Source organism: Pleurodeles waltl, chromosome 5, assembly GCF_031143425.1.
Source record: "Pleurodeles waltl isolate 20211129_DDA chromosome 5, aPleWal1.hap1.20221129, whole genome shotgun sequence".
Classification (NCBI taxonomy): domain Eukaryota; kingdom Metazoa; phylum Chordata; class Amphibia; order Caudata; family Salamandridae; genus Pleurodeles; species Pleurodeles waltl.
Genome location: NC_090444.1, coordinates 893,194,036 through 893,221,475, shown reverse-complemented (window position 1 = coordinate 893,221,475; position 27,440 = coordinate 893,194,036). Strand labels below are relative to the sequence as shown.

The 27,440-nt window shown below is 45.1% G+C and overlaps 1 protein-coding gene across 1 annotated transcript in view; it reads left to right on the top strand.

Annotated features, from left to right (window-relative positions):
• Window positions 1-27,440, top strand: part of GALNT2 (polypeptide N-acetylgalactosaminyltransferase 2) — a 630,213-nt gene that overhangs the window by 440,502 nt on the left and 162,271 nt on the right. The window contains exon 9 of the mRNA XM_069235012.1: window positions 1,425-1,512. Coding sequence (XP_069091113.1) covers window positions 1,425-1,512 — 88 coding nt within the window. The remainder of the gene's footprint in view (window positions 1-1,424; window positions 1,513-27,440) is intronic.

Here is a 27,440-nt window from a genome sequence, read left to right as displayed (position 1 = left end):
CTAGTGCGCCTGGGTGACGCTTGTATAGTTACTGTGACATCATTTCCGGCACATACAACGCTGACGACGGACGCAGAGCCAATCGATGCCACCTACATGCACACAAGGGTACTTCTCACGAAAAATATTCCAGATCCAGTCTGACACCTGGGACAATTCAAAGGAAAGTAATCTGCAGCTAGATATCGTTTTTACCAGATAAGGCGTTAGCAAAAATAACTTGTTCATAATGGTTGTGAAATATGTTGCACCCTTCCTTAGGTCTCAGTAGGCCTGCCATAGGGGTGGGTTGCACATATTGCAGAGGGAGGTTTGGCTTTGCTATTGGTTTAAATGGCAAAGTCGGGTTAGCAGTTTAAGGCTGCCCTTCCGGTCTGCCTTGGCGGGCTGGGAGACGCTTGTTACCTGTGTAACACTCAGGGTGGCACAACCAGTGCTGCATTACCTTTGGAGACTCTCAAACTTACGTGCCTGGGTACCATATGCTAAGGACGTTCAGGTAAGTTAGCTTGTGCCAATTGTGTATAGCCGTTGCAGCAGGGCACTGGCACCGAGTTCTGGTTAGCAGTCCCCTTTGGGGACTCTCAAACTTACATGTCTGGGTACCATATGATAAGGACGTCCAGGTAAGTTAGCTTGTGCCAATTGTGTATAGCCATTGCAGCAGGGCACTGGCCCTGAGTTCTGGTTAGCAGACCATTGTACTCTAAGTCAAATAACCAGCAGCATCAGTCCAAGAATGGGTGCGGGGGTGACCGACCATACAAAAGAGATGTTTCCTTATAGTATCATATATATTGCACCCGGAATATACCCATAGGCTGCTTGTAATTAATATAATTGACAAAAAATACTTTACTTGCAGTGATGACTGACAGCTAATCAAATTAGTTCAATGTAAATATAATTGTTTTGCTGTGTGTTCAGGAATTTTATTTTATTCACCAGGCAGTTGACTTTTGTGAGGTACTGACAATTGAATTTGTATTGTTTTCTTTTTAAAACAAAGAAATCAGTAGATATGTTTTTTTTTTTTTTTATTACTCAATTTTCACTCAGTCTAAATTTACACCAAAACCTGCTGCATATCTGCTGTTCAGATTTTGAAATCATAATTATTAGAATCATTTTACACAGTTGTAGGAATAAATGTGAATCTTAAAATGTTCTTTGCACACTCCAAGGTCCCCTCTACCCTTCTAATTGTCCTTTCACAGTCCACTTGGGACTGGTATCGAGATTTCCTTTTAGTGTTTACTTTCTTTCACACAGTATTTCATAGATATATATTCTGCTTAATTGGGTTTTTTTCTGTTCAGTTTTTCATGCCAGTAATAAACGATCTACATAATGCAAATCTTGCACAGGTTCCAAAGTAATTTGCTTTAAAGTATTTTTTTTTCCGTAAATCTTCATGTTTACAGGTTTTGACTGGAACTTGGTATTTAAGTGGGACTATATGACACCAGAGCAAAGACGAACACGGCAAGGGAATCCAGTTGCTCCAATTAAGTAGGTTCTGTTTAGAATTACCTTTTCCAAAAAAAAAACTGTCATATTGAGACACATGGGAATTTTTCCTTTTAATCAGAAAGCTTATTCAGTAACGGAGGTTATCTAATTTTAGTTCTCATGCTACACTTTAGCAAGCTGTATACTTTTATAAAACAGATCCATTTAATACAATAAGTGTACAATAGCAAAGATAAGCACTCCACACCCATCTAAGTGAGATGAATGCCTCACATGTCCCAAAATGTAACACATAGTGTATTAATTGAATTACTGTAAATGTTGAAGAAGCTTGTAAAAAGTAATTTGCACTTAAATCCTAAGTGCTGATTGTCAGGAACTGGGCCAAATGCAAATAGCACATGGTTTTTGTTTTTTTCTAGTGCTTTTGTTTGTCAAACATGCAGTAAAATGGGTCTGCTTCTTTGCATCCTGTCAGACGTAATTTGTAATTCGTAATACTTCAATTAAAACATTTTTTTTTTTTACTAAATTATCAGCTGTCTAGCCATGATTGTCTTTGGCCTGCAAGTGAAGTTAGTTTGTCTTCCTTACTGCTCCTATGGATAGATAATTTAAAAAGATTCTTGCGTTGCACAAGCCTTTTTTCATCCACCAGACTAGTGCTCAGGTCCTTGAGGATCGTGTGCCTCGAGAACCAGTACACACTGGGACATGGCAAGCAATATCTTTCCTCCGTGACAATCTCTGGGACTCCTTTGTCCAAACTGTACACGATGGCCAGGCATGGCTCACTGAATCCTGAGGGAGACCCTGAATGCTATAGATTGTTGTACAGACCATGTTCACCAGCATTACTATTTAGCCCCGTGCTTGGATGCTTGTTACCAGCATTTTCAGTGTGTCCAAGTTCCCTGACATTCCTTTTGATTGGGCTGGGCTGTTTGGTGTGAAAGCAGATTCAGCACTTAAAAATGTGATGATGCTAGAGCTATGGCTCACTGTTCTTTCTCTTGGCCACCAGTTTCCCCAGCAGAACCATAAGTTCTGAGATTACTCGTTTGGCCTTGCCTATCGTCAGAGGCAGCCCTAACAACCCTTTCAGCAGATAATCGATCTCCGTCATGACTCTAAAGGTAGGGGCATTGGCTGTGCATGTGGACGCCAGCAGATGCAGCAGTCATCTTCTTTTTCTTTGCCTGCTGCAGATGCTGCTAAGCTACTTTAGGCTTCCCTCCAACAGTCATATGGGGCCAGCACAAGGCAGAATTCGTTGTTGCCTACTTAGCAGATACTTCGGACAAGTGGGTCCATTCAAGTTGCTCAGTTTGTTTACCCTTTTTTTTTGCTACCCCTCCCTAAATCCCTCCTGTTCTTGACCAAACATCAGCAGACAATGTCAATTGCCTCTCCAGAGGATATCAAGCTCTATTTGCAAGGCCGCAATTGAGGTGGTCCTTGAGCCAGATCATTCTCAGTGAGGGCAGGGAGCAGGAGTCTGATACTAGATCTCAGGCTTCTGAACATCTTCATTGAGAAAGACAAGTTCAGAATGCTGATACTGTGGTTAGTGTTGGGATAGGTGGATCCCAAAGACTATGAAGCCCTTCCTTAGACTTGCAGGAAACGTTGCATTACCTTCAGTTTGTGGTGGGGTTAGAATAGTCCCAGTTCATCATCCTGCACTTCAGCCTTACTTTGGCTGTCCCAGGTATCCACAAAGGTGGTCATTTGGCGTGGCCCACCTCTACAGGTCATGAATATACGTGTTTGTGCACCATGACATCTAACACAGGCTGCAAAGGTGGGCTCACCTCAGCTAGTCTTGGCCGATCTGCAGGCAATAGTTTTATTGTTGTCCAGCTTGAAGTTCTTGATCACCGGACTAAAAGCACATCTTCATCCCATAATGAGGTTTACTTTTTATAGGGATCACTCTTAGCAAGGTGGTTTTATCCTTATGTTTCAAGCACAAGCATTTGTTCTAACACACATGGTTCTGTGGCTTCTTGCTCTCTTAGACTTGTGCATACTTCAGGTGCCCCGGATCATTGGCATATACAAGTACTCCATAGAAACCTTTGTCTTTATTGGGCACAGCACTGGTTCTACCATTCGAACAACATGCACATAGCAGATGAAACAGCCAGGAACTAATTGATGGATGACAGATATGAACATAACTGCTGGTGCGGTCATTCTCTTTGCCTCTCTGTGACTTCACAGTTGTGATGCATGTGCCCTCTCTGAGCTTTGTTGGGGGGTTTGCACAAGGGGAAAGTGAAGATAAGAGGACTTTGGTCTACAATGGAGCAGCAATACCCCTTCAGCCTCCTAGAGTTGCACACCATCAGCCTGGCCTTTATAGCCTTTATGCCTTTCATCAAGACGGACTTGTCCAGTCCTCACCGACATAACCGCTGTATGGTTCCACAACAAGCAGGGCAGTACTGGGGTCCCACAACCCCTGTCTGGAGGCTTTCCGGCTAGCCAATGGCTGGACCCTCTGAATCGCTCAAATGATCAACCACATAGACATTCCCCTGAATTTCAGGACCTGCTAACTCAGCAGATATCGCTTTGCTGATCATAAGTGACTCTTGCTTCCAGAAGTGACACAGGGAGAATTCACTCAGTGGAGCATGACCTTATTGGAGCTTTTAACTACAGTTGACAACATTATATTTTCAGCAGAGCTCATCCTGATAACTCCGAGCTGGGCTCTGAGAATCTGATAGGTTGACCTGTAGAATCTGAGTATATGCCCAACCCCACGTAAACTGTCTCTTTCAAAAGATCTGCTGTTCAAACAACAGGGCAAGATTTTGCACCAGTAGCTCCCCAATCAACCTCAATGTGTGGGTATTGAATGGCATTAACTGATAGGCTATGATCTTTTTTCTGTGCAGGTTGAATGTAATTCTGGCTATGTGCCACCCATCCACCAAGCCTGTCTGTTCTGGGCATTGCTCTAACTTTGTTGCCTGGAGCAAGGAAAGGCTGATTGCTTCTTTGTACACTATCCTGCCTTCTCTACTTGTGTCTGTTTTATTCATAGCCAGGCAAGATTTTGTTGTGTGCACTGTTGAGAGTTAACAAATTGACTTTTTCGATGATCGTTTGCCTGATCAGCCATCTTTACTCGAGTCACCCATTGTAACGCTTTCTTAAATGCTCTGTCATGTAGTTCCGATAGAGACTTATAACAGCAGGCACCTCACCTTTTGAATATTCCCCAGGGGGTGTGCCTGGATCCAGGAACATTTCAGCAGAACCTTGGTGTCCTGTCAGGTGGCGCCATGCACCCCCCCCCCCCCCCCCCCCTACTGATGCTTTTCTGCTCTGGAACTGATGTGCGGGATCGATAGAGGTGCCACCCCTGCGTGCTGCCTTCAGTTCCTTTCTTTCCAGGCCACCAGATGCAGATCCGGAACTCGCTTCATTGTCTCTTACACTATGTCAGAGTATACAGAATATCTCTATAGATAAGCTGACAGTGCATAGGAATGACACCTATATTCAGATCTGTATTGTCATATCTGGATGCAGGAAGGAGGTGTGACCCAGATCCGAGGGTACCATCAGCTTGTGCACAGAGTGATTGTAGAGTTTTCCTGATCCAGTGTGGTGCCTGTGGAGACCCAAGAAGCAAGGAATCAAGAAGTGAGGAATATGAAGTTTATCAATGTCATCAGAAAGAGCGTTACTTAAGGTAAGTAACTTGTTTTTCACCTGGTCTGGAAACAAACAAACAAAACGTTAGGCCTATTGTATCAAATTTTGATGAATACTTCTAACCACAAATTCCTCACCTTGTGAGTGCCCTCAGGTGCCAGACTGGATCTCAATATTTTAGTCTCGGCAACTCGCTTGCGCACGGGCAGGTGTGAGTCATGAGGTTTCCCGTCGAGTCCATCCCACCCGAAGTAACTTTGGGGGCTCAATATAAGCACCAGCTCTGTGCATCTATATCAGTTACTTTATTTCCACAACTTCCAACAATGATCCTGGGAATGCTCCCTCGCTTGTCAGCTGACGGAAAACTTTTCAAAATTCTTCCAGTGTGTAGGGGATGTGTCTCCCCCAGAACAACAAATTTAAACGTTGTAAAGATTGTCATAGAGAGATGTCAGTGATAAACTCGCATGAGGTCTGTCTGGTGTCTGTGCTCCTCGCATTGTGCTCCTCTGCATTGTGTGACAAATGCGCATGGATGAATCCTAAGGCCATCAAAGACTGGGAGGCCAAACTCTGTCTCACCAGGCACCACAGGCAGGTACAGAAGGCCCAGTCTCAATCAAAGTTGAGGATGCGGACACATTACCGATCCTGAGGCCATTCAAGAAAGAGGTCGTTATCCCACTTCATATCCTCAAGTGAGTCCAAATCGGAAAAAAATGGTGACACTCCAACAGATGCAGGGTTTCGAAGAAGCCACGTTGTCTTTTTTCTGTACCTTTCTTGAGCCCTCTGGTCCACCTTCGGGCTCCACTGTTCTGAGGAGGCTCCCAGTCGGGTTCACACTGGCAGACCCGTCCATGATGCTGACTGTGCTTCTCAGCCCCATCCTCGGGTCCACCTCCAGCTTGGGGGTGATGCCTGCTTTGACTCAGTCTCCGGTGCCGAGATCTGTGCCGGGCCCTGCGCTTTGATGCTGGCGATGACTGAGAATGAATCCACAGTACTTTGGACTTTGAAGTGGATCTATTGCTGCCTTCTTCGAAGTCACACCCACCTCGATCTCAACTACTTCTGATTCTAATACACTTCCACTACCACAAAGGTTTTCATACCCAGAAACCCACAGAGATGAAGATTAGGGGATGAGTCCTGGTATTATGATAAGGAGAACTTATTTTTGAATCGCCAGGATACCAGTGGCCTGTATATACCTCCTGTCACTAATCCTCATTCCCGCTTAGTCCCTCCACAGAAAAAATGTGCATCCTTTGCCAGAGTCATTAGAAGGGCTGCAGAAATCTTTGACTTTGAGTTATCCTCCATGAAATTAAACACTAACACCCTCACTGGAGTCTAGCAGGCGGAATAGAGCCACTCCCTTCCTTTAATGCTGGCCTAATGGATACTATTATGGGCACCTGTCTGGCGGGCGATAGACTGATAGCTAGACAGCATATACCAGTTCTGGGGCATCCATTGTTCTGCTTCCAAAACCACACAACCAAAAGTTTTTTGAGTCAGGCCTCAACAAGCTGGCAAAACCCAAATTATTTTCCTACAACTCCTCGGGATAGAGAATCCAGGCACACAGATGCCTTTAGAAAACATATCTTATGTTATTGCACCTTTGTGCTTAGATGAGCCAACTTGGGATGTCTCTTAGGATATTATGCACAGGTGTTTTGGGACATTGTAGCCGAGTTCTTGCCTGTGGTCCTGAGGACCTCTAGGATAATTTAGCCCAAATAATTCAACATGGCCAAGACTGTAAAATACATAATCCAATCAGGCCGGGACACTACTGACTGAATCGGTAGGGCAGTTGGTTCCAGCATGGTTCTTTGGCGTCACACTTAGATTAGATCCACAAGCTTCTCAAGTGATCTCCAAGCATCACTAATGGACATGACATTTGATGGCACCCAAATTAGGCCAGGAGAGTGTTGTACCCAGAACTTCTGGTCATGAGCATCTGACCTCCACTTCTGATGCCTCTATGGCAGGACCTCCTTCCGCAACAGCAGGGCAAAGTTCTCAATCAGAGCCTGCACAACTTACACCTCCATGTGTGGAGGTTGAACAGCTACAATTGACAGCCTTTGACCTTCCCCCAAAGTAATAAATGTCATTCTGTCCACTGAGCATCTATTGACCAACACTGTCCATGTGGGACACTGAGAGAAATTTGTTGTTTGGTGAACTTCACTACATGCCCAACCCTTACAAGCCCATTTGGCTAATGTCCTACTTTTCTCCTCACTAGCCAGGAAGGGCCTTGCAGTGGCTACAGTTAAAGGTTATTTGTTGCCTTTTATCTGCTTTTTTACAGTTACCTGATCAGCCATCTTTTTTTGAATCACCTGTTGTGGTGCTTTTTTTTTTTTTTTGATGGGCTGATCAATGTGTCCTGCAAAAACATTCCTGATGCCTCAGTGGGACCTCAATCTGGTTCTCACATTTTTGATGTTCACCCTATTCGAGCCAATGCATAGTTACCCTCTGAGGTTTTCCACATAGAAGACAGTGTTCCTTATTGCAATCAGCTGACCTTATTGCATAAGTGAGCTGCAAGCACTCTCTGTCCAGCAGCATAATTTCACTTTATTCCCAGATAGATTCGTTTTAAGGTCTAAGTCAGCTTTCCTCCTGAAGATTGATATGCCTTTCCACATTGTGCAGTCTATCGCCCTGCCAGCATTCTTCACTCCACCTCATCCATCCAAGGAAGGAGATAGACTACATTGCTTAAATTGGAAGAGAGCTCAGAGGTTTTACATATGGCTCCTACCAAATACCATTGGGTGCAAGATCAGATTCTTGTGGGGTTCTCTGGAACCAACGAAGGGAAGAGTTGTGCAGAATCAGACCATCTCCAAGTGAATTTTTATTTGTATGAAGATCTCCTATGGCATTGCCACATCGAGGGCCTGTACTGAACACCAGGCAGGCTGCGACACGGGTGTCAGGTCACATGTTTACAAAACAATATAACTTGGATAGCCAGGTCCAGAGGGAGGGGCACTTTGCCTGTCCCGTCCTCTAGGATTTTCTACTGTGAACCAGTCCACAGACCCACCACAAGGGGAGGCACTGCTCTGGTATTCATTCACAAGGTGAGGAATATGCAGTTAGAAGTATCCATCAGAAGCTCAAGCTACTTACCTTTGGTAATACTCTTTCTGGTGGATACTCTAATCGCGGATCCCACCCACCTTCCTCACATTTCTGTGGAACTGACTATTTTGATCCATCAAAAAAGATTCCAAATTAGAGATCTGTACACTGTCACACTTTGATTACTAAGTGCTTGCTGTCCGACAGCTCGGACAGATATTAGAAAGAAACTGATATTGACTCACAGAGCCCAAAGTTGTAGGAGGTGGTGGTTATATTGTGGCTCTGAAGTCACTGCTGGGAGCTGGATGGTTCCCAAACACAAAGCAGCATGCGAGGGAATTGCTCAGAAAAATTATCCAAATCCATTCTGAGGTCATGGTGAGAAATCTGCAGTTAAATAGAGTTTTCACCAGAAATAGTGTTATCAAACGTAATTAACTTGTTCAACCCTTCCAGAAAGATGTGCACATATACCTGAGCCACATATATACATTGATAAAGAAAACCATTGAAATAATTGGTATTATCCAGCTTTTACCACATGAAACTGTATTAAATTGAAAAAAGGTATTGAAAATTAAAAAAAGAAAATCGCTTGTAGTTTGCATTAGCTCTCTAGGGCAGCAATTGTTAGCTCCAAATAAAACACTTGAATAATTTCTCTCTGTTTCTACAGATACACTGATCTTGAGATTGGTAGCTGATGTTTTAATTCCAATTTGCCATCCCAATCCCGACCACAGATTAATGTTAATATATATTCCATTAATGCTAAGGTGATTGTGAATGATTTCTTTATTAAATGCCTGTGCAATAGACAATCAAGTCATCATAAAACCGTGATTTAAAGAGCAGTCTAGTTTAGATGTAAACTGCCTATTCCCTGACCATAACTCTATCCATTATGTTAATTGGTTTAAAGTGGAAAAAAGGGGTGTCATACTAGTTGCAAAAAAAAATAATAATATCAGAATCCACCAAGCTGGCGACTTCAGCACTTTTGAAGCCTTAGCCTCATAAACCTAGTGGGTAAAATGTATTTAAGACCTTTTGTTAATTAGCAGTCCAGCCTTACTTTGTCTTGTTGAGGCCCCAGCACCCCCTATCTTGGGAAAGTATGGTCACCCATAAAACGTTTTGCTCTGTGTATACTCCTGTGCAGCGGGAGCAGTCCTTGTTTAGACTACGTTTTCTGTATATGCCCTTTCCCAGTGTTAAACTATATTACTGAAAAGGTGCTCATGATAGAGAGTACACCTTTTATAGGGAACAACATCCTGTTATTTGGAGGTTTATGAGGTAATACTTATGTGGGTACTCTGACCAGAAAGAGTTTTGTTAGTAATCTTATTGTATGTGAAACAGACAACCCCAAGACCAGTACCTTCTCGAGTATAATCAGCAAACATAACCTCAGAAGTTTTTTTTGGGGTATAAAGTTGAGCCATCACTCAAGAGTATATTAATGTTGACCTGTGCAACTCAGCGAAGAAGCAAATCCAACTGTATATGCTAAAGCCTTCTGGCTGTCACCAAAAAGTAGCTCAAAAGATTCAGTGTCAGATTTTGGTTGCATTTGGCCATGGTGAGATGGCAACAATCAAAGGATCAGGCCAAAAGGGTATCTCTCATCTTGGTCAGATGTAATTAAAGGTGAGACCATAGACCATAGCAAGCAGGCCTGCTATTTTAGCCATTCACACTGGAAGTAGTAAATTGCATCACAGGTGTCTTCAAGAGCCTCCGAAAGTTAACCAGGTCAGTACATTTGATTATGCTGGGGATGCACCCAGGATCATACTAAATAATTTTGGAACTAAAATAAGTACTTTGAGGCAGTCTATCAATAGAGATACACCTGTCTTGTTCATTGGCCAAATAGCCGGGTTGCAGAGGTCCAACAAACATTGAACATGCCCATACAATAATTCTCTGGGAATCTTGCTACCCCAACCGAAATACTTTTGTCATGAAGGACTTGAACATAACACAGTGGACTGGAGGAACCTGCTATACACTGTAAGTCAAATACTGTGCCTATAACACTTTCACCACCATTGAAAACTAGACAGTACAGCTGTTGCTGATAACACATTTCCAGACTGCTTAAGGCAGACATGACAAAACAATCTAATGAAAAAGTCACCACTCAACGCTGCAGACACTTCCAGTTATTGTCCTATATCTGGGGATTCGTTTTTGTTAAATTAAAGATCATTAAGAGAGTGGGTACTTTGCAGCTTTCTTAGTTCTTGAAATATGTATTACTGGATCTTGGAATTTGAAGCTTGATCCTCTGTCCTTAATAGCTGGACTCTGCTGAGAGTATTAATCTACAATGGGGTACCCTATGACCCTCAGAACCTTGACATAGATCAGTATATAAGAACAATTGGATCTGTTGGAGCAGAAATATGGACTTCTATATATGCATTCACTTTTGTGGCTGTACAAAACGGATTCAATAACTTTAATTGAATGAAAACATTTATAAAAGACAAAAACACATATGGGTCTTATTTCACATTTCTTCGATGCATAAAATTATTTCACATCAGAATCTCATGAAATAAGCATAAAAGGTTGCTTTTTTGTGTAAAATGACAAAAGTGCCTCTGCAGTGCATTAAGTGAACAAATGAGATTCAATATTGGAATGTCCTAGGAAGCATTTTGTAGAGTGGAGGGGGCATAGGGTGTCAGAGAGTGCATGGGCATAGAGTGGAAAACTGTCTTGTAGCGTGTCCATAAAGTGGAGTGGCATAGAGTGAGTTAGAGTGGGGGGGGGAGAATGTAATGGAGTAGAGTGCTGTATTTTAGCATGGAGTGCAGTAAAGCGTCCGAGTAGAGTAGAATAGTGTGTCATGGAATGGTGTGAGGGACGTAGAGTAGAATGGAGATTTGTGGAGTGGCAATGAGTGTCATACAGTGACATTGAGGGGCACAGAGTGGACAGCCATGAGTGTCATAGAGTGGCGTGGCGTAGAGTTCTGCAGCATCGAGTGGAATAGAGTGAAGTGGCATAGAGGGAAGTGTTGTAGATCAAAATATAGTGTTGTTGAGTAGAGTTGTGGAGTAAAGTGTTGTAGTGTGGAATAGTATGTGTTGAAGTAGTGTCAGGGGGTTTGAGTGGAGTAGAACTGAGTATCATGGAGTGGCATAGTGTCTTGTACAGTAGAGTGGCATAGAGTGGAGGGGCAAGGAGTATCGTAGAGTGGAGTTCTTTAGCACAGTTTGGAGTGAAGTGTTACAGAGTAGAATGTTGTAAAGTGTTGTCAAGTCGAATAGCATAGCTTAGTGCCATAGAATGGAGGGGTGTAGAGTGGAGGGACATAGAGTGTCATAGAATGGCGTGGAGTGGTGTATAGTGGAGTGTAGTAAGGTGGAGGAGAGTTTTCTAAAGTGGAGTAGCATAGAGTATCGTAGAGTAGAGGGGCATAGAGTATCGTGAAATACAGTGTTGTGGAGTGCTATAGCATAGAGTGGAGTAAGTAGAATGGCAAAGAGTGCAGGGGCTTGGAGTGTGGTGGAACGGAGTGTTGTGGAGTGGTGAAGTCTAGAGGGGAGCATGATAGAGGAGTGTCGTAGAGTGGAGTTTCATAGCATAGTAGTGTCAAAGTGTAGTAAATAGTTTTAGAGTGGTGTAAATTGTTGAAGTGTGGTGTGAGGAGCATGGAGTAGATTGGAGTGGCATAGAGTGTCGTACAGTAGGGTGGCATATAGGGGCATAGAGTGGAGGTTCGCGGAATGTTGTAGAGTGGTGTTGTATAGAGTGGAGTAAGTGTGTAGTAGAGTAGAGTGTCATGAAAGGGCATAAAGATAAAGTATCGTGGAGTGGGGTAGCATAGAATTAAGTAAGGTGTTGTTGAGCGGTATGGCGTAGATGGGCCTGAAGTGTCGTGGAGTAGGATAGAGTGGATGGTGTTAGGGTGGCGTGTTGTAGAGTGCAGTAAAGTATTGTAGAGCAGAGTTTCATGATGTAGACTGGCGTAAAGTGAATTGCTGTAGTGTAGACTGGAGTAAAGTGGCATGGAGTGAAGTAACGTGTCAGAGTAGAGTGATGAAGAGTGCAGTGGAGGGGCTTAGAGTGTCATAGAGTGTCTTAAAAGAGTGGAGTGTCTTAGTGTAGAGTGGATCTAAGTGTCTTAGAGAAGATTGTCCTAGTGTGGCGTAGAGTGGAGTAAAGTGTTGTAAAGTGGAATACAGCGTTTCTTGTGAAGTGTGGAATATCTGGAGTGTTGTGGAGTGGAGTGAAATGGAGTGTTGTGGAGTGTCATAGTGTTGTACAGTAGGATGGCATAGAAGGGCATTGAGGGGAGGGGCATGGAGTGTCATAGAGATGGCATGGAATAGAGTGGAGTAAAGTCTAGTAGAGTGGGGTGTCGTAGAGTTGAGTTCTGTAGCGTTGAGTGGAGCAAAATGCTGTAGAGTGGCATAGAGTGTCATGGAAGGGCGTTGAGTGGAGAGTCATGGAGTGCAGTGTCATGAAGAATGGAGTATTGTACAGTGCTATGGATTGGTGTGGGATGGATTGGAGCGGCATAGAGCAGAGTAGAGTTGCATAGAGTAGCTTAGAGTGGAAGGGCACGGAGTGGTGTAAAGTGTTGTAGAGTGGAAGGCATAGAATGTAGTGGAGTGGCATAAAGTGTCATACAGTGGGGTCTTATAGAGTGGATACGCGTAGAGTGTTGTGGTGAAGAGTGTTGTAGACTGGAATGGGGTTGAGTAGCTTAGAGTAGAATGGCCTAGAGTGCAGTAGACTGGAGGGATGTAGAATGGAGTGTTGTGGAGTGGCATAGATTGTCATACAATGGTGCCATTGAGTGGCTGGGTGTAGAGTGTTGTGGAGTAGAGTTGAATATAAAGGTGTAGTGTAGCATGGAGTAGTGTGTCAAAAGAGTGGCGGGCATGCAGTGGAGTGGAGTGATGTGAGGAACAAAGTGTCATACAGTGGCATGGAGTGTTGTAGAGTGGAGGAGGGTAAAGCTTTGTAGAGTGGAGGGGCACAGAGTGACGTAAAATGTTGTGTTGTAGAGTGTTGTAGAATGGTGTGGAGTGGTGTAGATTGAAGCGTCATCGAGTGGAGAGGCATAGAGCGGAGGGGCATAGAGTGGACTGGCATAGAATGAAGTACAGTGGAGTGGCTTACTGTCAGAGTGGGGTAGAGTGGAGGGGCTTAGATTGTTGTGACATAGAGTGGAGTAGAGTGATGTGGAGTGCTGTAGTGTAGAGTGGAGTAAAGTGTTGTAGAGTGGTGAGGAGTGGATTATTGTAGAATACAGTTGGATAAAAGTGTTGTAGAGTGCCATATACTGGAGTGTCGTTGACTGGAGTGTTGTAGGCTGGAGCATCATAGAGTGGACTAAAGTGTCATAGAGTTTAGTGGCATAGAGTGCAGTAAAGAGTCCTACAGTGGAGTGGCATGGAGTCGACTAAAGTGTTGTAGAGTGGAATAGTCTCCTGGAGGGGCATAGAGTGGAGTCTTGTGGAGTTGTTTAGAGTTGAGGGGCATGGAGTGTTGTGGTACAGGGTTTCATACAGTTGGGTAGCATAGAGTGGAGCAGAATGTAGTGTCATAGAATGGCATGGAGTGTTGTGGGATAGACTGGAGAGGGATAGAGTAGAGTAAAGTGGCATAGAGTGTCAGACTAAAGTGTTACGGAGTAAAGTATCATAGAGTGGCGTACAGTGGATTAAAGTGTCGTAGAGTGGCATATAGTGCTGTAGAGGTTCATAGAGTGAAGGATTGTAGAGTGGAGATTTATATGGTAGATGGAATAAAGTGTTGTTGAGTTGGAGGTGTGTAGAATGGAATAGAGCGTAATGGTGGGGCATAGAGTGTCATAGAATGGCATGGAGTGACGTAGAGCGGAGGGTCATAGAGTGGAGTAAAGTTTAGGGAATGGATTATAGTGGTAGTGAGTGCCGTGGAGTGGCAAATTGTGGAATAGAATGGAGTAGTGACCTAGAAATAAGTGGCATGGAGTGTTGAAAAGTGCCATAGGAGCTTAGAGTGAGATTGCGTAGGGTAGAGTGGAGTAAATTGTCAAAGAGGGGAATAAAGTATTGTGGAGTGGCATAGCTTAGACTTTAGTAGAGTGGAGTGGCATAGCATGTCGTACACTGGCATAAAGTCGAGTTGCGTAGAGTGGAGTAAAGTGGTGTGTAGTGGCATAGAGTCCACCCATGTCTCGCCTCTAGTTGAGGATTACGAGGGGCCTAGTGTTATAATTGATATACTATTGATCCGCCCCCGTTACAAGAACCCCGTACTCCCAGTTGTGTTTTTGTATTGATTTTGGGAGCTGAGTACGGTTGTGTTCTCCGTTTGCCCCCCCTACTCCCATATTTCCTCTCTGTGTGTTTTGATAGTAGAGCAGCCTCCCGGCTGCGAGAGTCTCCCCCCCCTCAGCCCCCCCCCCCCCCAGTGAGCACTTCAGGCTTGCCCTGTCCCCTTCAGTGCTAAGGTTCTCCCCCTCCCCACTCGCTCTTCTGGCTGATACTAATTATAAAAACTGCCACTAGATTATCCGAAACCCTACTAATCCAGATAAAAACCAGCGAAAATAATCTTAAATCAGGTGTGAGTATCCTCTCCTTCAAAAAGAAACTGGAGGAGGTGAACAGGAATATGAATGAATATAAAGAATACCTGACCCAGCAGAAAATAGCGAAATTTCAAAAAGACCTAAACCGGTTCTCCCTAGAAAGGGTATACCCCTACACTAAACCTGATTATGTAGCTAAAACCTCCAGTAATACGTCTGAGACTTCCTCAGGCAGTAACATCAGCTCAGATAGTGACAGCAACTCGTCAGGGAACACACGGCATTGACGTGGGCAACGCCGTGGTAGATGGAACTATCCACCCATGCCACCCCCTTGCCCTCCATATTTCAACCAACAATGGGGCTGGCCTAATCAGTATGGTCCCCCCACGCAATACCAAGCACCCTATCTGCAGCACCCTGCCCAATGGTCCTACTCCGACCCCCCCACCTCCTTTTTTAGACAGAGGTCACGGGAGGGGCAAAGGGAGGAGAAAAGAAGTGCAGTGGCGCCCAAAAGAGGATACCTTGGAAAACCTAACACACAGGGAAGCCACTCCAGGGACAAGCAAGACTCAGCAAAACTAGACGCAGACAAAACAATCAATATTATTAACCTAAGCAACCGGACACTAAGCCAAGCCGAAACTCGAGCTTTAAGTAAAGGTCTGAATTTTGTGCCTACCCCACAAGTCGATCTGTTTTAAACCAGAACAGAATTAGCGGGCTTGTTTCGCAAGATTCGCCTAAAAACCTTTTTCCTTGGTAAGGAATATGAGACTCCTGAACAGAACAGAGGACTGCGGCCTAAGTCCACTTTCTGTCCCACAGCAGGGCAAATGCCCCCTGAGGTACTGGCATTCGAGAAGTCAGTATCCCGTAAGATCAACGGGCTCACCGAGACATCTAACAAAATATTTCACAACATGAGCAAGGATGAGCTAGAGGCACTTAAGAGCCTGACAGCCGACCCAAGCATTATTATCAAACCAGCGGACAAAGGTGGGGCCACGGTGATTCTCCCACAAAAAATGTACAAAGATGAATGTGAGCGACTTCTGGGCAACACCAAACATTACAAGGGTCTGGCCCGTGACCCCACACCGGATATCCAAGAAGAAATTGCCTTCCTAGTGACCAAAGGGACGGAGAACAACTGGCTCACAGAACACGAGGCAGCCTTCCTAATACAAACTAATCCGAAAATCCAGTACTTCTATATCTTGCCAAACGTACATAAAGAAAAGATTCCTCCCCCCGGGAGACCTATAGTATCTGGGATAGGCTCTGCGTTAGAGCCCCTGTCTAAGTTTGTGGATTTCTTCCTACAACCGTTAGTTAAAAGAATCCCGACTTACCTCAAGGACACCACCCATGTCCTACTGTTACTGGAATCTATATCCTTTGACAAGACAAAGGAACTCCTGATCACTCTCGATGTGGAATCGCTATATACAAACATCCCCCAAGAGGCCACTCTGGAAGTGATAAGCAACCTTCTAGAAGCGAATATGGATGAATCCAAAACTCCCCCTGGATTCATACTGGACCTAGCGCACCTTGCTCTCACAAGAAACTACTTCAAATTTGAAGAGAGTTTCTTCTTACAGACACAAAGGACTTCTATGGGCAGCACCTTTGCCCCTAGTTTGGCATGTCTATACGTCGACAATTTCGAGAGACTTGTGGTCCTGAACTATGATAACCCCTACTGAGACCAGATAAAACTCTGGAAGCGATACATTGACGACGTACTGCTGGTATGGACTGGTAATAAGGAAGAGGCCCTTGCGTTCGCTGTTTGGCTCAACGGGGCTAATCCCTTACTCACTTTCACTATGAACGTAGGTGATAACAAACTACCTTTCCTTGACCTACTCATCTATGAACACGATGGTGGTTTGGCCACAGAAGTGTACTATAAACCGACTGACTGTAACAATTTGCTACAGTACCAGAGCTTCCACCCACGAGCTCTGAGAGATAACCTCCCAGTTGGCCAGTTCCTACGGTTGAGACGGAACTGCTCGTCCGTGGCTGATTACCGCAAACACGCTGATAAATTAACCACCAAGTTACACACAAAGGACTTTCCCCCTCACCTGGTCAGTAGAGCTCGCAAGAGAGCACGCAACAATAACAGGGACCAGCTATTGCAACCCCGAGCATCAAAACCAGACCTTGAGAAGATTGTGTCTCACCACGTTTAACCCTCTATCCAACACAATTCAGAAGATCATAAAAGATAATTGGAAGATTCTTACATCAGATGGCTTACCCTTTGAACTGCCACTACATGCGTATAAAAGAGCAACCAATATACGCGACATTGTGGTCCATACAAGGCCTAAAGATAAGCTTTGTCCCAAACAGACTACGCTTTGGCAGACCGCACCCCCTACAGGCCACTATCCGTGTGGCAACTGTAGCGTGTGCTGCCTCACACGTAGATCCACCACCATCAACCCCATGGGTTCAAAAATCGCTTACGAATTGTAACAGTAAGAACATAGTCTATCTAATCAATTGCCCCTGCCCACTCAAATATGTGGGTATGACCACTAGAAAGGTCAGCACCAGAATCTGTGAGCACAGAAGCACGATTCGGTGCAAACGCGACGCAGCAAAACTTACCAGCCACTTCCTGTTAAAAAATCACTCTCCGGATGACATGTCGTGGACGGTTCTCGAACAATTTTCTCCTACAACCCCCATGTCACAAAAATTGTTTTGGGCTGAACAACATTGGATTTGGAGGCTACACACTGATACGGCTGGTCTAAACGATGAGATACCCTGGTTCTCTCTCCAATATTAGACCCCTCTATATGACCTACATACTCTTTCAGTCCTTCGCCCTTCCCCGCCCCTTCCCCCCCTGCACATGGCTTATCTCCTCCCCTCTTCTCCTTCCACTATTTTCCCCTCCACCTTCCTCCTTTCCCTAGTCCTGCTGCTTGTATCCCCTCCTCTTGATCCTGCACCCCTTACCCCCCCACATCCCTTCCCCATCCCATTCTTTCCATCCCTTGTCTCTCCCCTCTCCATGTTTTCCTTGCTTCTCCTTTCCTCTTGTTCTTCTTCCTTTGTCTTCTTTCTTCCTTTTTCTTTTCTCTCCTCCTCTCTCCCTCTCTATTGGTTCCCCATTTTCACCCCCTCCCTCCCAGCTCCACTCTTGATTTACCTCCTCCCCTGCCCCTCCCTCCCTTTCTCCTCCCTCCCTTCCTTTCTCCTTCTTCCTCCCCCCTTCTTCCTTTTTCGTTCATTCCTTTGACTTCCCCCCTGCTGGTTCTTATCCCCCCTAACCGCTTCTCCCCTCTCCCCCCTTTTTTTCTGCCTCCCGCCCGTTTTCAGGCGGAGGGCAACCGAGGACACTCCCGATTTTCTTGCGCCGGGAAACTACAATTCCCGGCGGCCCCCGCGGGGACCGCGTCTTTCCATGACGCTGTCCCCTCGCGAGGGCGCTTCTCTTCCATCTTTTTCGGCCGCCCCGAGTGGGAGCACCACCGGGGCCGGCCCCTACAATCCTTCTGGGCACCCGTCCTCACAGGATCGAGGCACGGGTCCGCCGGACGCACTTCCGCCCGCTGCATTCAATCATGGCCCAGACCTCGGGCCGCGACGGTGAGCACCATCAGCTGAATCCCATTTCCTCCCATCAATGACAAATATATCTACCCGTCTCTCTCAGGCCACTTTATCCAAGCGGTCCTGAGAGAGGTCGGTTTAGGCGCATAGAAAGCGCCCGCCTTTGATGCAGTGAGTGAGCCGACCATCATTGGACGTACAGATAAGAATACTCTCATCTTCTCCTCTTTTCCTTCTCCCTTCCTCACTTCTTCCCTACTCCTGGCTGCCTTTCCTTCCCCCACTTACATATTCAAACTCCTTCTTTCTCTTGCTTCCCTTTTTGTTTTTGTTTCTGTTTTCATTATTAATTTTCATCTTTACCTTACCCTCCTTTCTTCTCCCCCATTTTACTACAAGCCTTTTTTACTATTACTTCCCTTGTGTTTTCTTGTCTGTGCCTCAACCTTTACTCTTGGTTTCTGGACCCCAATAGGTGTCCAACTTTCCAGGGCCTTGTCCTCGTATCCTTAGGGGCCTCCATCCTTTCTTGCCCCCGTTTTCCCTCTCATGTGGCTTCTTCCCTAGTCTTCTTCTCCCTGAACCTTAGAGTCTGACTATAAGGGGACACTCCCTCTCCTGGACACCGGAGGCCAGTAGCCTCTTGTGATAGGGTAAGAATTTCTCCCCTTTCTTATTGTCCTCCACGCAATGACGTGCCATACCATTATTTATGTGATTTATGCCTTATGTACCCAGAACTGCTGCGTCCTGCATGAATCCTTTCACGTGTGTTGTGGATTGCTGTGTATTGCTGTGTCACCATGTCACCCTTATTACCGGTCTGATTTGTTTTATTTCCTTTAGGTCCTCCCCAGGTTTTCCTTGGCAAGGTAGGCCCCCCCGCCCACTCGGGTATCACCCACTTATTATTCCTCACTATTGTTATTAATCATTCAGTGCTCACTGAGCATGAATAGCAGGGATTCTTCGCCCTGATGAATGCCCTGAGACCTTCCGGAGCTCATTTTTGAGGGCAGAAACATGTCGGCTTCTTCCTTTTAGATAGGCGACCCAGTGAGTCATTGCTCTCACATTGGTGTCCCAGTCTTCTTTTTAATCACATCAAACGGAACCTTCTATTAAAAAACTCACATGGGTATCTGTTTAGGTGTTTTTATTTCTTAGTCTAGCTGGATCCCTTTTCCAGAACCAGAATTCAGCACTCCTTCCTGTTCCTTTAACAGTGAGGTTGAGTCCGCCCAGGTGGCATTGTCCTACCTGGGTGGGGCTAGGTGGTCATAGCATGACACCATAGAGTGTGTGAGACCACCTAGTCCGTAAAGGAAATTCCCCTCCCAGACCATACACCACAGTCCACCCATGTCTCGCCTCTAGTTGAGGATTACGAGGGGCCTAGTGTTATAATTGATATACTATTGATCCGCCCCCGTTACAAGAACCCCGTACTCCCAGTTGTGTTTTTGTAGTGGCATAGAGTGGCAAAGAATGGAGTGTTTTAGACTGTCACGAAGTGTAGTATAGCGGAGTGGAATAGAAAGGAGTTGAGTGGCCTAGTGTGAAGTGGCGTAGAGTATCATAAAGTGGGGTAGAATATTGTACAGTAGATTGCTGTAGAGTGGAGTAATGTTGTAGAGTACAGTGTCCTGGAGTGGCGTATGCCTAGTGTGGTAGTGCACTGCCATTACAGAAAACACATTTTCAATTCAAATGATCGTTACATTTGCACAAAGTTTTACCGACAAAACTATACAGCACATAAACAATGTTGGATGGAAATCAGCATCACCTAGTGTCTTGGTTTCTTTTGATCCTATTGAGATTTTTTCAGCCCACTTTGGAATTACAAAAAAACATTTTCATTTGTGCTTTCCTAATTCTGTTATATTTTGAAATATATGCCCAACTTATTTAAAGGCATTTCAATTTTGTAGTGTGCTCGACAAACGCCTTTCCTTTCACAGTCCGAGACTGTCAGATAAAACCTCTCACTTTGAAGTCGGAGAAAGAAAATAAATACCAAGCGTCCTCGGAAGACTGAGCCTGACATTTGACATCTATCCTTGAATGTACAGCAGATATGAGAAGATAAGAGCAAATTTTAAAGGCCTGATTACAGACAGCAAGCAAATGCTCCAGGGGAGGGGCAAAGACATGCTGGATAGCCTCAAATAAAGCCATCAGATAGAAAGCAAACATGTGAGTTACAAACCACCATGCCACTGGTAAGCAGTGTAATGCGTTCTTAGGCCGGCTTTCAGAATGTCCCCAAGAAGTCTTAAGCAACTAGACAGCTATGCTGTCTAGTAGGTTTCAACCTAAAAATAGTCGTTTCTGATATGTGTCTGTTAAAGTTTTTGAGATCTCGAGGCAGAAATACCATAAACAAGCATTTTAATGCCGTGGGTCTCACGTTTGCTTGAGTTGGACTTATTAGTGTTGTAAATTCCTAACTGGACTTTTCTTGACACACAATTTGAAAATGATTAGTAAAACAGTTGACATAAGCAAGCCGATTCAAAGCGCTGCGGCTGTCATTAGCATGATCGCAAAGGAGAGACACAAAAAGAGAAAGAAGTTTGCTCATAGTCAAACGTATGGGCAATCGTGCAATTATCCATGTAACAGGGTCGATGGCGAAGGCAGTGACATAACTGCCCCAAGGAGGGACAAACGTAAAGCATTGATCAATAACAGAAGATTTTTGAAAGGGAACCCCATGAACGAGTGATAGCGATGGGCGTGCGGTGGGCATGATTAAAAGCCCGCAGAGATTACAACACGTCAGAGCATGAGCATTTTTAAACTACTTCCTTTACATCAGTTTTATAGATTGTTTATTTTGCATACATTTGTATAGACTTTAGTACCTTTTGTCACATATCCAGGATTAATAATCACATCATCAAATCTTGTCTTTCATCTTCATGTATCAAAAACATGTTTAGAGAGCTCAAAATCATCATTACATATTTTCCATAAAAGCCTTTCACAATCCAATCTATCACAGCATTACTACATACATGATTTTTTGTCTCCCCCATCTGTCAATCCACTCATTCACTCTCATAGCAAATCCTCTTCCGTACACTACACATACACCAAAACTCCCACAGGAATAGATTTTCTCCTTTAACCGTTGTTGTGTTGCAGGCTGGGATCACCCCTAAAAGCAGTCGACTCAAGTTTCAGTGGAAAAACCTACTTCAGGACCAAACTTTAAATAGAGTGTATTCTGGTTGACCAAAGAGGGATTATCTGAAATAATGCATTGGTAGTCAGTGGCCAGAACCACAAGTTTAGTACATAATCTTATGATTTTTGTCAGAAACCATTGCCATAGGACACAATATGATAAAAAGCGTGGAGTTCCCATGACCAGGGCAGTGCTTGTGCTGATGCACGGAATCCCGCCAGCACCTGTTGTCCTAATATGGACATGCACTTGGGTCCGAGGATAACTATGCGTGATTTTTATAGCACCAGAGATACAAATGAGTCCCAAAGTGATAGAAGGTAGGAAAGGAGATAGGCGTAGAGCCTATGAGTGAACATGCAAGAACATTAAAGTGCTCTCTTGTCCACCACCATTAAATCCCAGTCCCTGGACCACACTCACGCCAATTTCAGTGGTCAGCTTGTTTGATTTTTTAAATTTATGTCCACCAATCCACACTAATGCTGTCATCGCCCTGGCAGGTTTGCATTATCCCAGTGACTTTAATACGATAATTCCTAGTGGGCAAAGAGAAGTGTGGTATCAGTCTGGGTCTGCAAATGTCTAGTATACCTGCTGGCTAGATACCCGAGATAAAGGTAAGTATTACTTTTAAATTTGTCTTTTTTTCCCTTTAAACTTGCATCACACGTTGTCCTCTAACGTCCTTGTTGGATCTTGAATGCTTACACAATAGTACAGTAGGTGCAGGCGGGATTCCGTGTATCAGCATAAGCACGGTCGTGAGCATGGGTTCTCCATTCTATCGAGCATTCAAGATCTCTTGCATATACTTTAGTATATACTTCCATGTGGGCTTCAACACCTCCTCCTTGTTTAATTTGTTGGTTTCGGTGTCCTTTATAAATCCTTGCTTGTACGTTATCCATTGTACTATTTGTCCCTCCTTTTCCTGCGTTGTTTACTTCTGCGGAAGCAGTACCGCATCACTTGTTCCATTTTAGCAAAAGGGAAAGCGACTACTTTTCCCTTTGTGTAAGGGCACTCCACACACGGGTGTGATGTTTGCAATTGCTCTGAGCCCGACTGCAGTTTCTGTAAAGTCACCTCCTGCAGCCTGTCTCCGAGTCCCCCTCTCTACAGTTGCTAAGGAGCACTGCTGCTTCCCACCCAGTGCCGCTTACTGCCCCTTGTTGACTATGTCAATGGAATCTAACCTAGCTACATATATTGACTTTCTGACATGGCTTCGTGGTCCCCTAGTCCGTGTTTCCATCTGTTCAGGAGCTTTCTGTCTGCCACTGCTGTGCTGTGGTCCTCGCGGTTCTTCCTGCCACATTACATTTCCTCTGCTGCCCTCTTGTGGCCATCCGACCGCCACTGTGAATGTCACCGTTAAAATATCATGCTTAGAAGCGAGAGGCCCGCACTGGAAGTAGCTGTTCAGAGCGCGATAAGCCACACTGGATGGCTTGTGTGGCACCACGTGGCTATGTGGTGGGTGGAAGGAGCCCGCCCTGCACCTGTTAACATCCATCTGCTTTTATTTTAGTTTTCCCTTCTCGCTACTGGCTTATAACAGACCTGCATTACCTTCGTTGAACGGAGTAAGTGGGGTGCAGTAGAGGTCATGTGTGTTTCCTGTAGCAGGCACCGTATTGCACACGTCTGAACGAGAAAAGTCAGTCTGAGCTGCTGTTAAAACGAGTAACACGCAGCTGTTTTGGGGGGAGGGGGCTTTTCTGCCCCATGACCCCACTTCATATTCTTGAAATTTAACTGTTGGGCAGAGGTGGAAGTGCTGTAACTGGAGGCGGGGTCAGTAAGTGTGGGGCGGGACCAAAGACGGGGCTAAAAGAACAAAATAATCCGCATTGTTTGGGGGCATAGATGAATGCAGATAGACGTAGGCGTCCTGAAGGTTCAGTGACACCAGCCAGACCCAGTTGCCTGCATCGAGGACCACTGGCTCTTGATTCAGGAATGACATCTTTACCTTGCCCTGCTGAATTAAAAGATCCCCTAGCCAGTGTTTCCGTTTGTTCTGTGGCTTTCAGTCTGCCTCGAAGGTACTTTATGATGCGCTCATCTACTCCGGATACTGGCCTCCCAGACAACCCCCTAGTCTTGCGCCGAGGTCCCTTCCAATGCATGCAGTTGGCAACACAAACAATAGAGTGTCTAGCCGGCCACCTATAGCAATGTACTCTTCTCCCTCAGGGTCACGACGAGCATGTTGTTTTTAGATTTCAACTTGCGTAAAACCACTTCCTGCGGCGGGTGGCACCTCGAGGCAGGGCACTGTATGACCATGTAAAAAAAAAAACTCAGTTTCACCAGCCAGTGATTTAGTTAAACAAGAATAGCTGAACAGGGGTCCTAGCTTTCCTGGTTAGAAGGGTGTGACATATTGGTGCAGGATCGCACAGCTCACTCTTCCCATATACCTCGGGCACGAGCTACGCTCATATTGTTGAGCACGTGTGTATCTTTCACCCCTGGCTGCCAGCAAGGATTCCAGTTTCCAGTAGGGGGCATGCATGTTCTATACTGGGGTCATTGATCTCTAAAACATGTTGTACCCTACCTGCTCTATACAGAAAATTATATAACAAATTGAGTTGCACCTTGTTCTACTGAACTTCATTCTCTTTTTCCAATAGAGTAAGGGATTGGCACACAACATAGACCCTATACCAGTGAGTGCCACACCCGGCCTTCATAAAATTGGATAAACTTTGTGTAGTCTGCAGTATGAAAGTGATACACAAGCATCCCTTTGTCTGCTTGCAATTATTCCATGCACCTCTAGATACACACATCCATCGTCTTGCAAAACAAAACCACACGCGCTCCTTAAACGTCAGTGTGCATAGTTAGAGGTGGGCAAACCAGCAAATTAAAATAGCGAGCTGAGCCAGAGCTTGACCCACGCGTCTGGTTTGGCTCTAAGAGCTGTGCACAAGCAGAGCCATACAAATGTTTGGCATTGTGGTCTAATACCCAGTAGTCAGAAGGACACACGCAGGGTTATAGTTGAAAAGTCCGGGGTCTTTATTAAAGATCTACAGTCACTATATTGTGAAAATGTCCAAACAAAATAGAACGTAACAGTTTTCTTTCTTGGTCTCCTGAGACTTCTAGAGCTATGCGTCACTGCTGTCTTGTCATCGTAGTCCCCCCTCAGGACATGGTGTAGTGCCCCTCAGACATAAGCACAGAACAGTAGGTCAGAAACACTACACGCTCGGGGGTCTTTTATTTGCCCAGTGTAGCATGCTCAAGCTACAGCGTTCCCCACTTGTGTAGGTGGCTCAGCACACCCCTCCCTTGTGTCCCAGCTTGCCACCATTTAAGTAAGCCCACACGGGGCGACAGGACTTGCCTTGTGCCACGGACCTGCTAGGTCATGGCTTAAAGGCTCACAGCGTCCTCTCCTGTTTGGGGCTCGCTGGACTTGGACAGTGCTCCAAAAGTGCTCTCTCTCTTTTTCCGATCTGTCTTCGTCTTCCCGGGTTCCCCCTGTCCCTGTCTCATAGTCCTCTGTTGGAGGAGGCTTCTCTCTCCATCCCCGGAGTCTCTTGCTTGGATAGCAGTCCTCCACGTGTAGCGTCTCAGCTGGTCCTTCTCCGATGACATGGGGTTTATTTGTCCCTCTTTTATGTCGATCACGGCCTCAGTGCAGCTCTCCTGTGTGCTTGTCCCTAGATGGTTAATATGTCTGAGGAATATTCGGCAGCAATATTGAAAGGTACGGGTGCGTTTAGCTCTGTACAGTCTATCTTGTCTAAGGCGCAGTTGTCAGACAAATTAGGTGATGTAGGTGCGTACATGCTTGTAACAAACATCATGTACAAATATGAGACAGTCTCTTGAAAATTCAAAAAGTACATTTCTTTAACACGTGGAAGCATTTCACCTTAGTACTTAAGATCCCATCTCTGCATGCAGAGGCATTTGTTAAAAGTAATCATGTTTAAACATGAACTTAAAAACTTTACTACGCTGATGATAATGCCGAAAGCTTGTTGTGCTAGGAAGCAGTTGTGTACTTATGGCTGTTCACCATTTTTATGTAGTCCCAATTTTGGAGTCTTATCTTTCAGCATGGTGGCCGTGCGCCTTTCTTTTCTTGTGCTCAGCAGAAAAGGGTTCTTGTACGTTAGGAGGTGAGCTGGCCGCCATGGGTATAATTCCATTTTCGATGTTCACCTCTTCTTAAAGTATTTGTTGGTCAGGCTCAGCTAATTGTTTTGCTGTTCACTCTAGCTGGAGTAGGGGCATCGCTCTGTTTCTACACATACTTTCACTTGAATGTTATTGATGTCTGTCTCTGCTGTCCTACTGTTTTGCACATTACAGCACCAGTAGGGTTTAATTTTGTATCAGTTTCTCTAATTAGGACATCTCATTGATTTATGGTAATTTGCGTCACTCCCTCCAGTTGGGCTTACCTCTGTTCCACGCCGGCGGTATGGTCCTCTGTTGCTGCAAATTTCGGTTGGGCAAAGTTCTGCAGTTGCAGTTTCTGCAGCCTTCTTATAATTTGGGCCATCCATAAGCGTCCAGTCGATCTAGATTTTGCGGGCTTTTCACCAATGAACAGCCTATTTTGAGGGTCTCGACTTACCTACCTCTGGACACATTTAGCTGGCGTCCATGTTTCATTGGGAGGCTTCCCTTAATTGAGGTTGGGGGTGTGAGGTCGGAGGCCATTGTAGAATTTACATGTGCTATTGCTCTAGGTGCCTTAATTTGGTCCATCGTGGTAGGTAAAGCACTATAGCTTGGGATGAAGCGGGCTCAGCAGTAGTTCAGTGGTAGTCATTCCAACGGCAGATGGTGTTTGGGAGACTCGGCTTCCTGGTCCAGACACGCGTGTAGCCACCGCAGGTGACCATGTCTGGGTCAGAAGCTTTCACGTAAGGAAAGGAACTCAGTGAGATCAGCTGCCATGTTTGATTGGTAGTCCCCTATTTTAATGTTATTGCCATTGTATGCACTTGAGGTCAGTCTGATTAGGTGGCCATATCGAAACATGCACATTTTTGCACTTGCTGCGGGGTACATTATGCCATAGTGGGGGCTGTTCTGGAGACTTCTTTGACTTGAGGAAAAAAGCAAACTATTTCCTCGGACGTGGCTTTCACGTCCTCTTCAGGACCAGCGCAGTTCATAATGGTTTGCAGGATCCTGTGCGCTCTTATTTTCTGTTGACTCTAAAATGTTTAGTCCATATGCACACGCAGAGCCTGTCTCTTTTACGACCCTAAACTCTATGTGCTAAATTGAATGCTCGGCTGCCCATTCCCTGCGCTGACGGCCTCGACGTTCGTGTGCTACCAAGGGAGTCCAGTTTTCGGCCTAATCGCTTTGTTTAGAGCCACGGTAGCGGTGGCAGTATGGCTTCTGATTAATGTTTGCAGTAAGGAGCTTAAGGTGCCATCTGAGCGGGGAGCTGCTGCAGACAACTGACTGCTTTGCTGGGCACTCGGCCATTCCTGTTAGGCACATGCGAGCGGCTTGAATACTTGAATATTTTCTGCTCTTTGGTGTGGTTCACATTTTTCCATCCGCAGCTGCACTAGTCATGGATTTGCTGCTCGTTTTGGCACCAGCGCAGATTGCAGGGTAGAATGGGCACGGTCTTCGTGAACCCGTTTTAGCATAGCAGCCCTGGCTTTATACAGATGGATGGCTACTGACATTAAGTGCAGATGGTATTATTTGGAAGCCGCTTCCACTTTCGATGTTCGCACATACAAGGAGGATTGGTTTGCCAGTAACTGCTGAACGTTTTGTTGCATGCGTTGAATCCTTGAGAGGGCAACTAATGCATTTGAAGTGTTATGCATA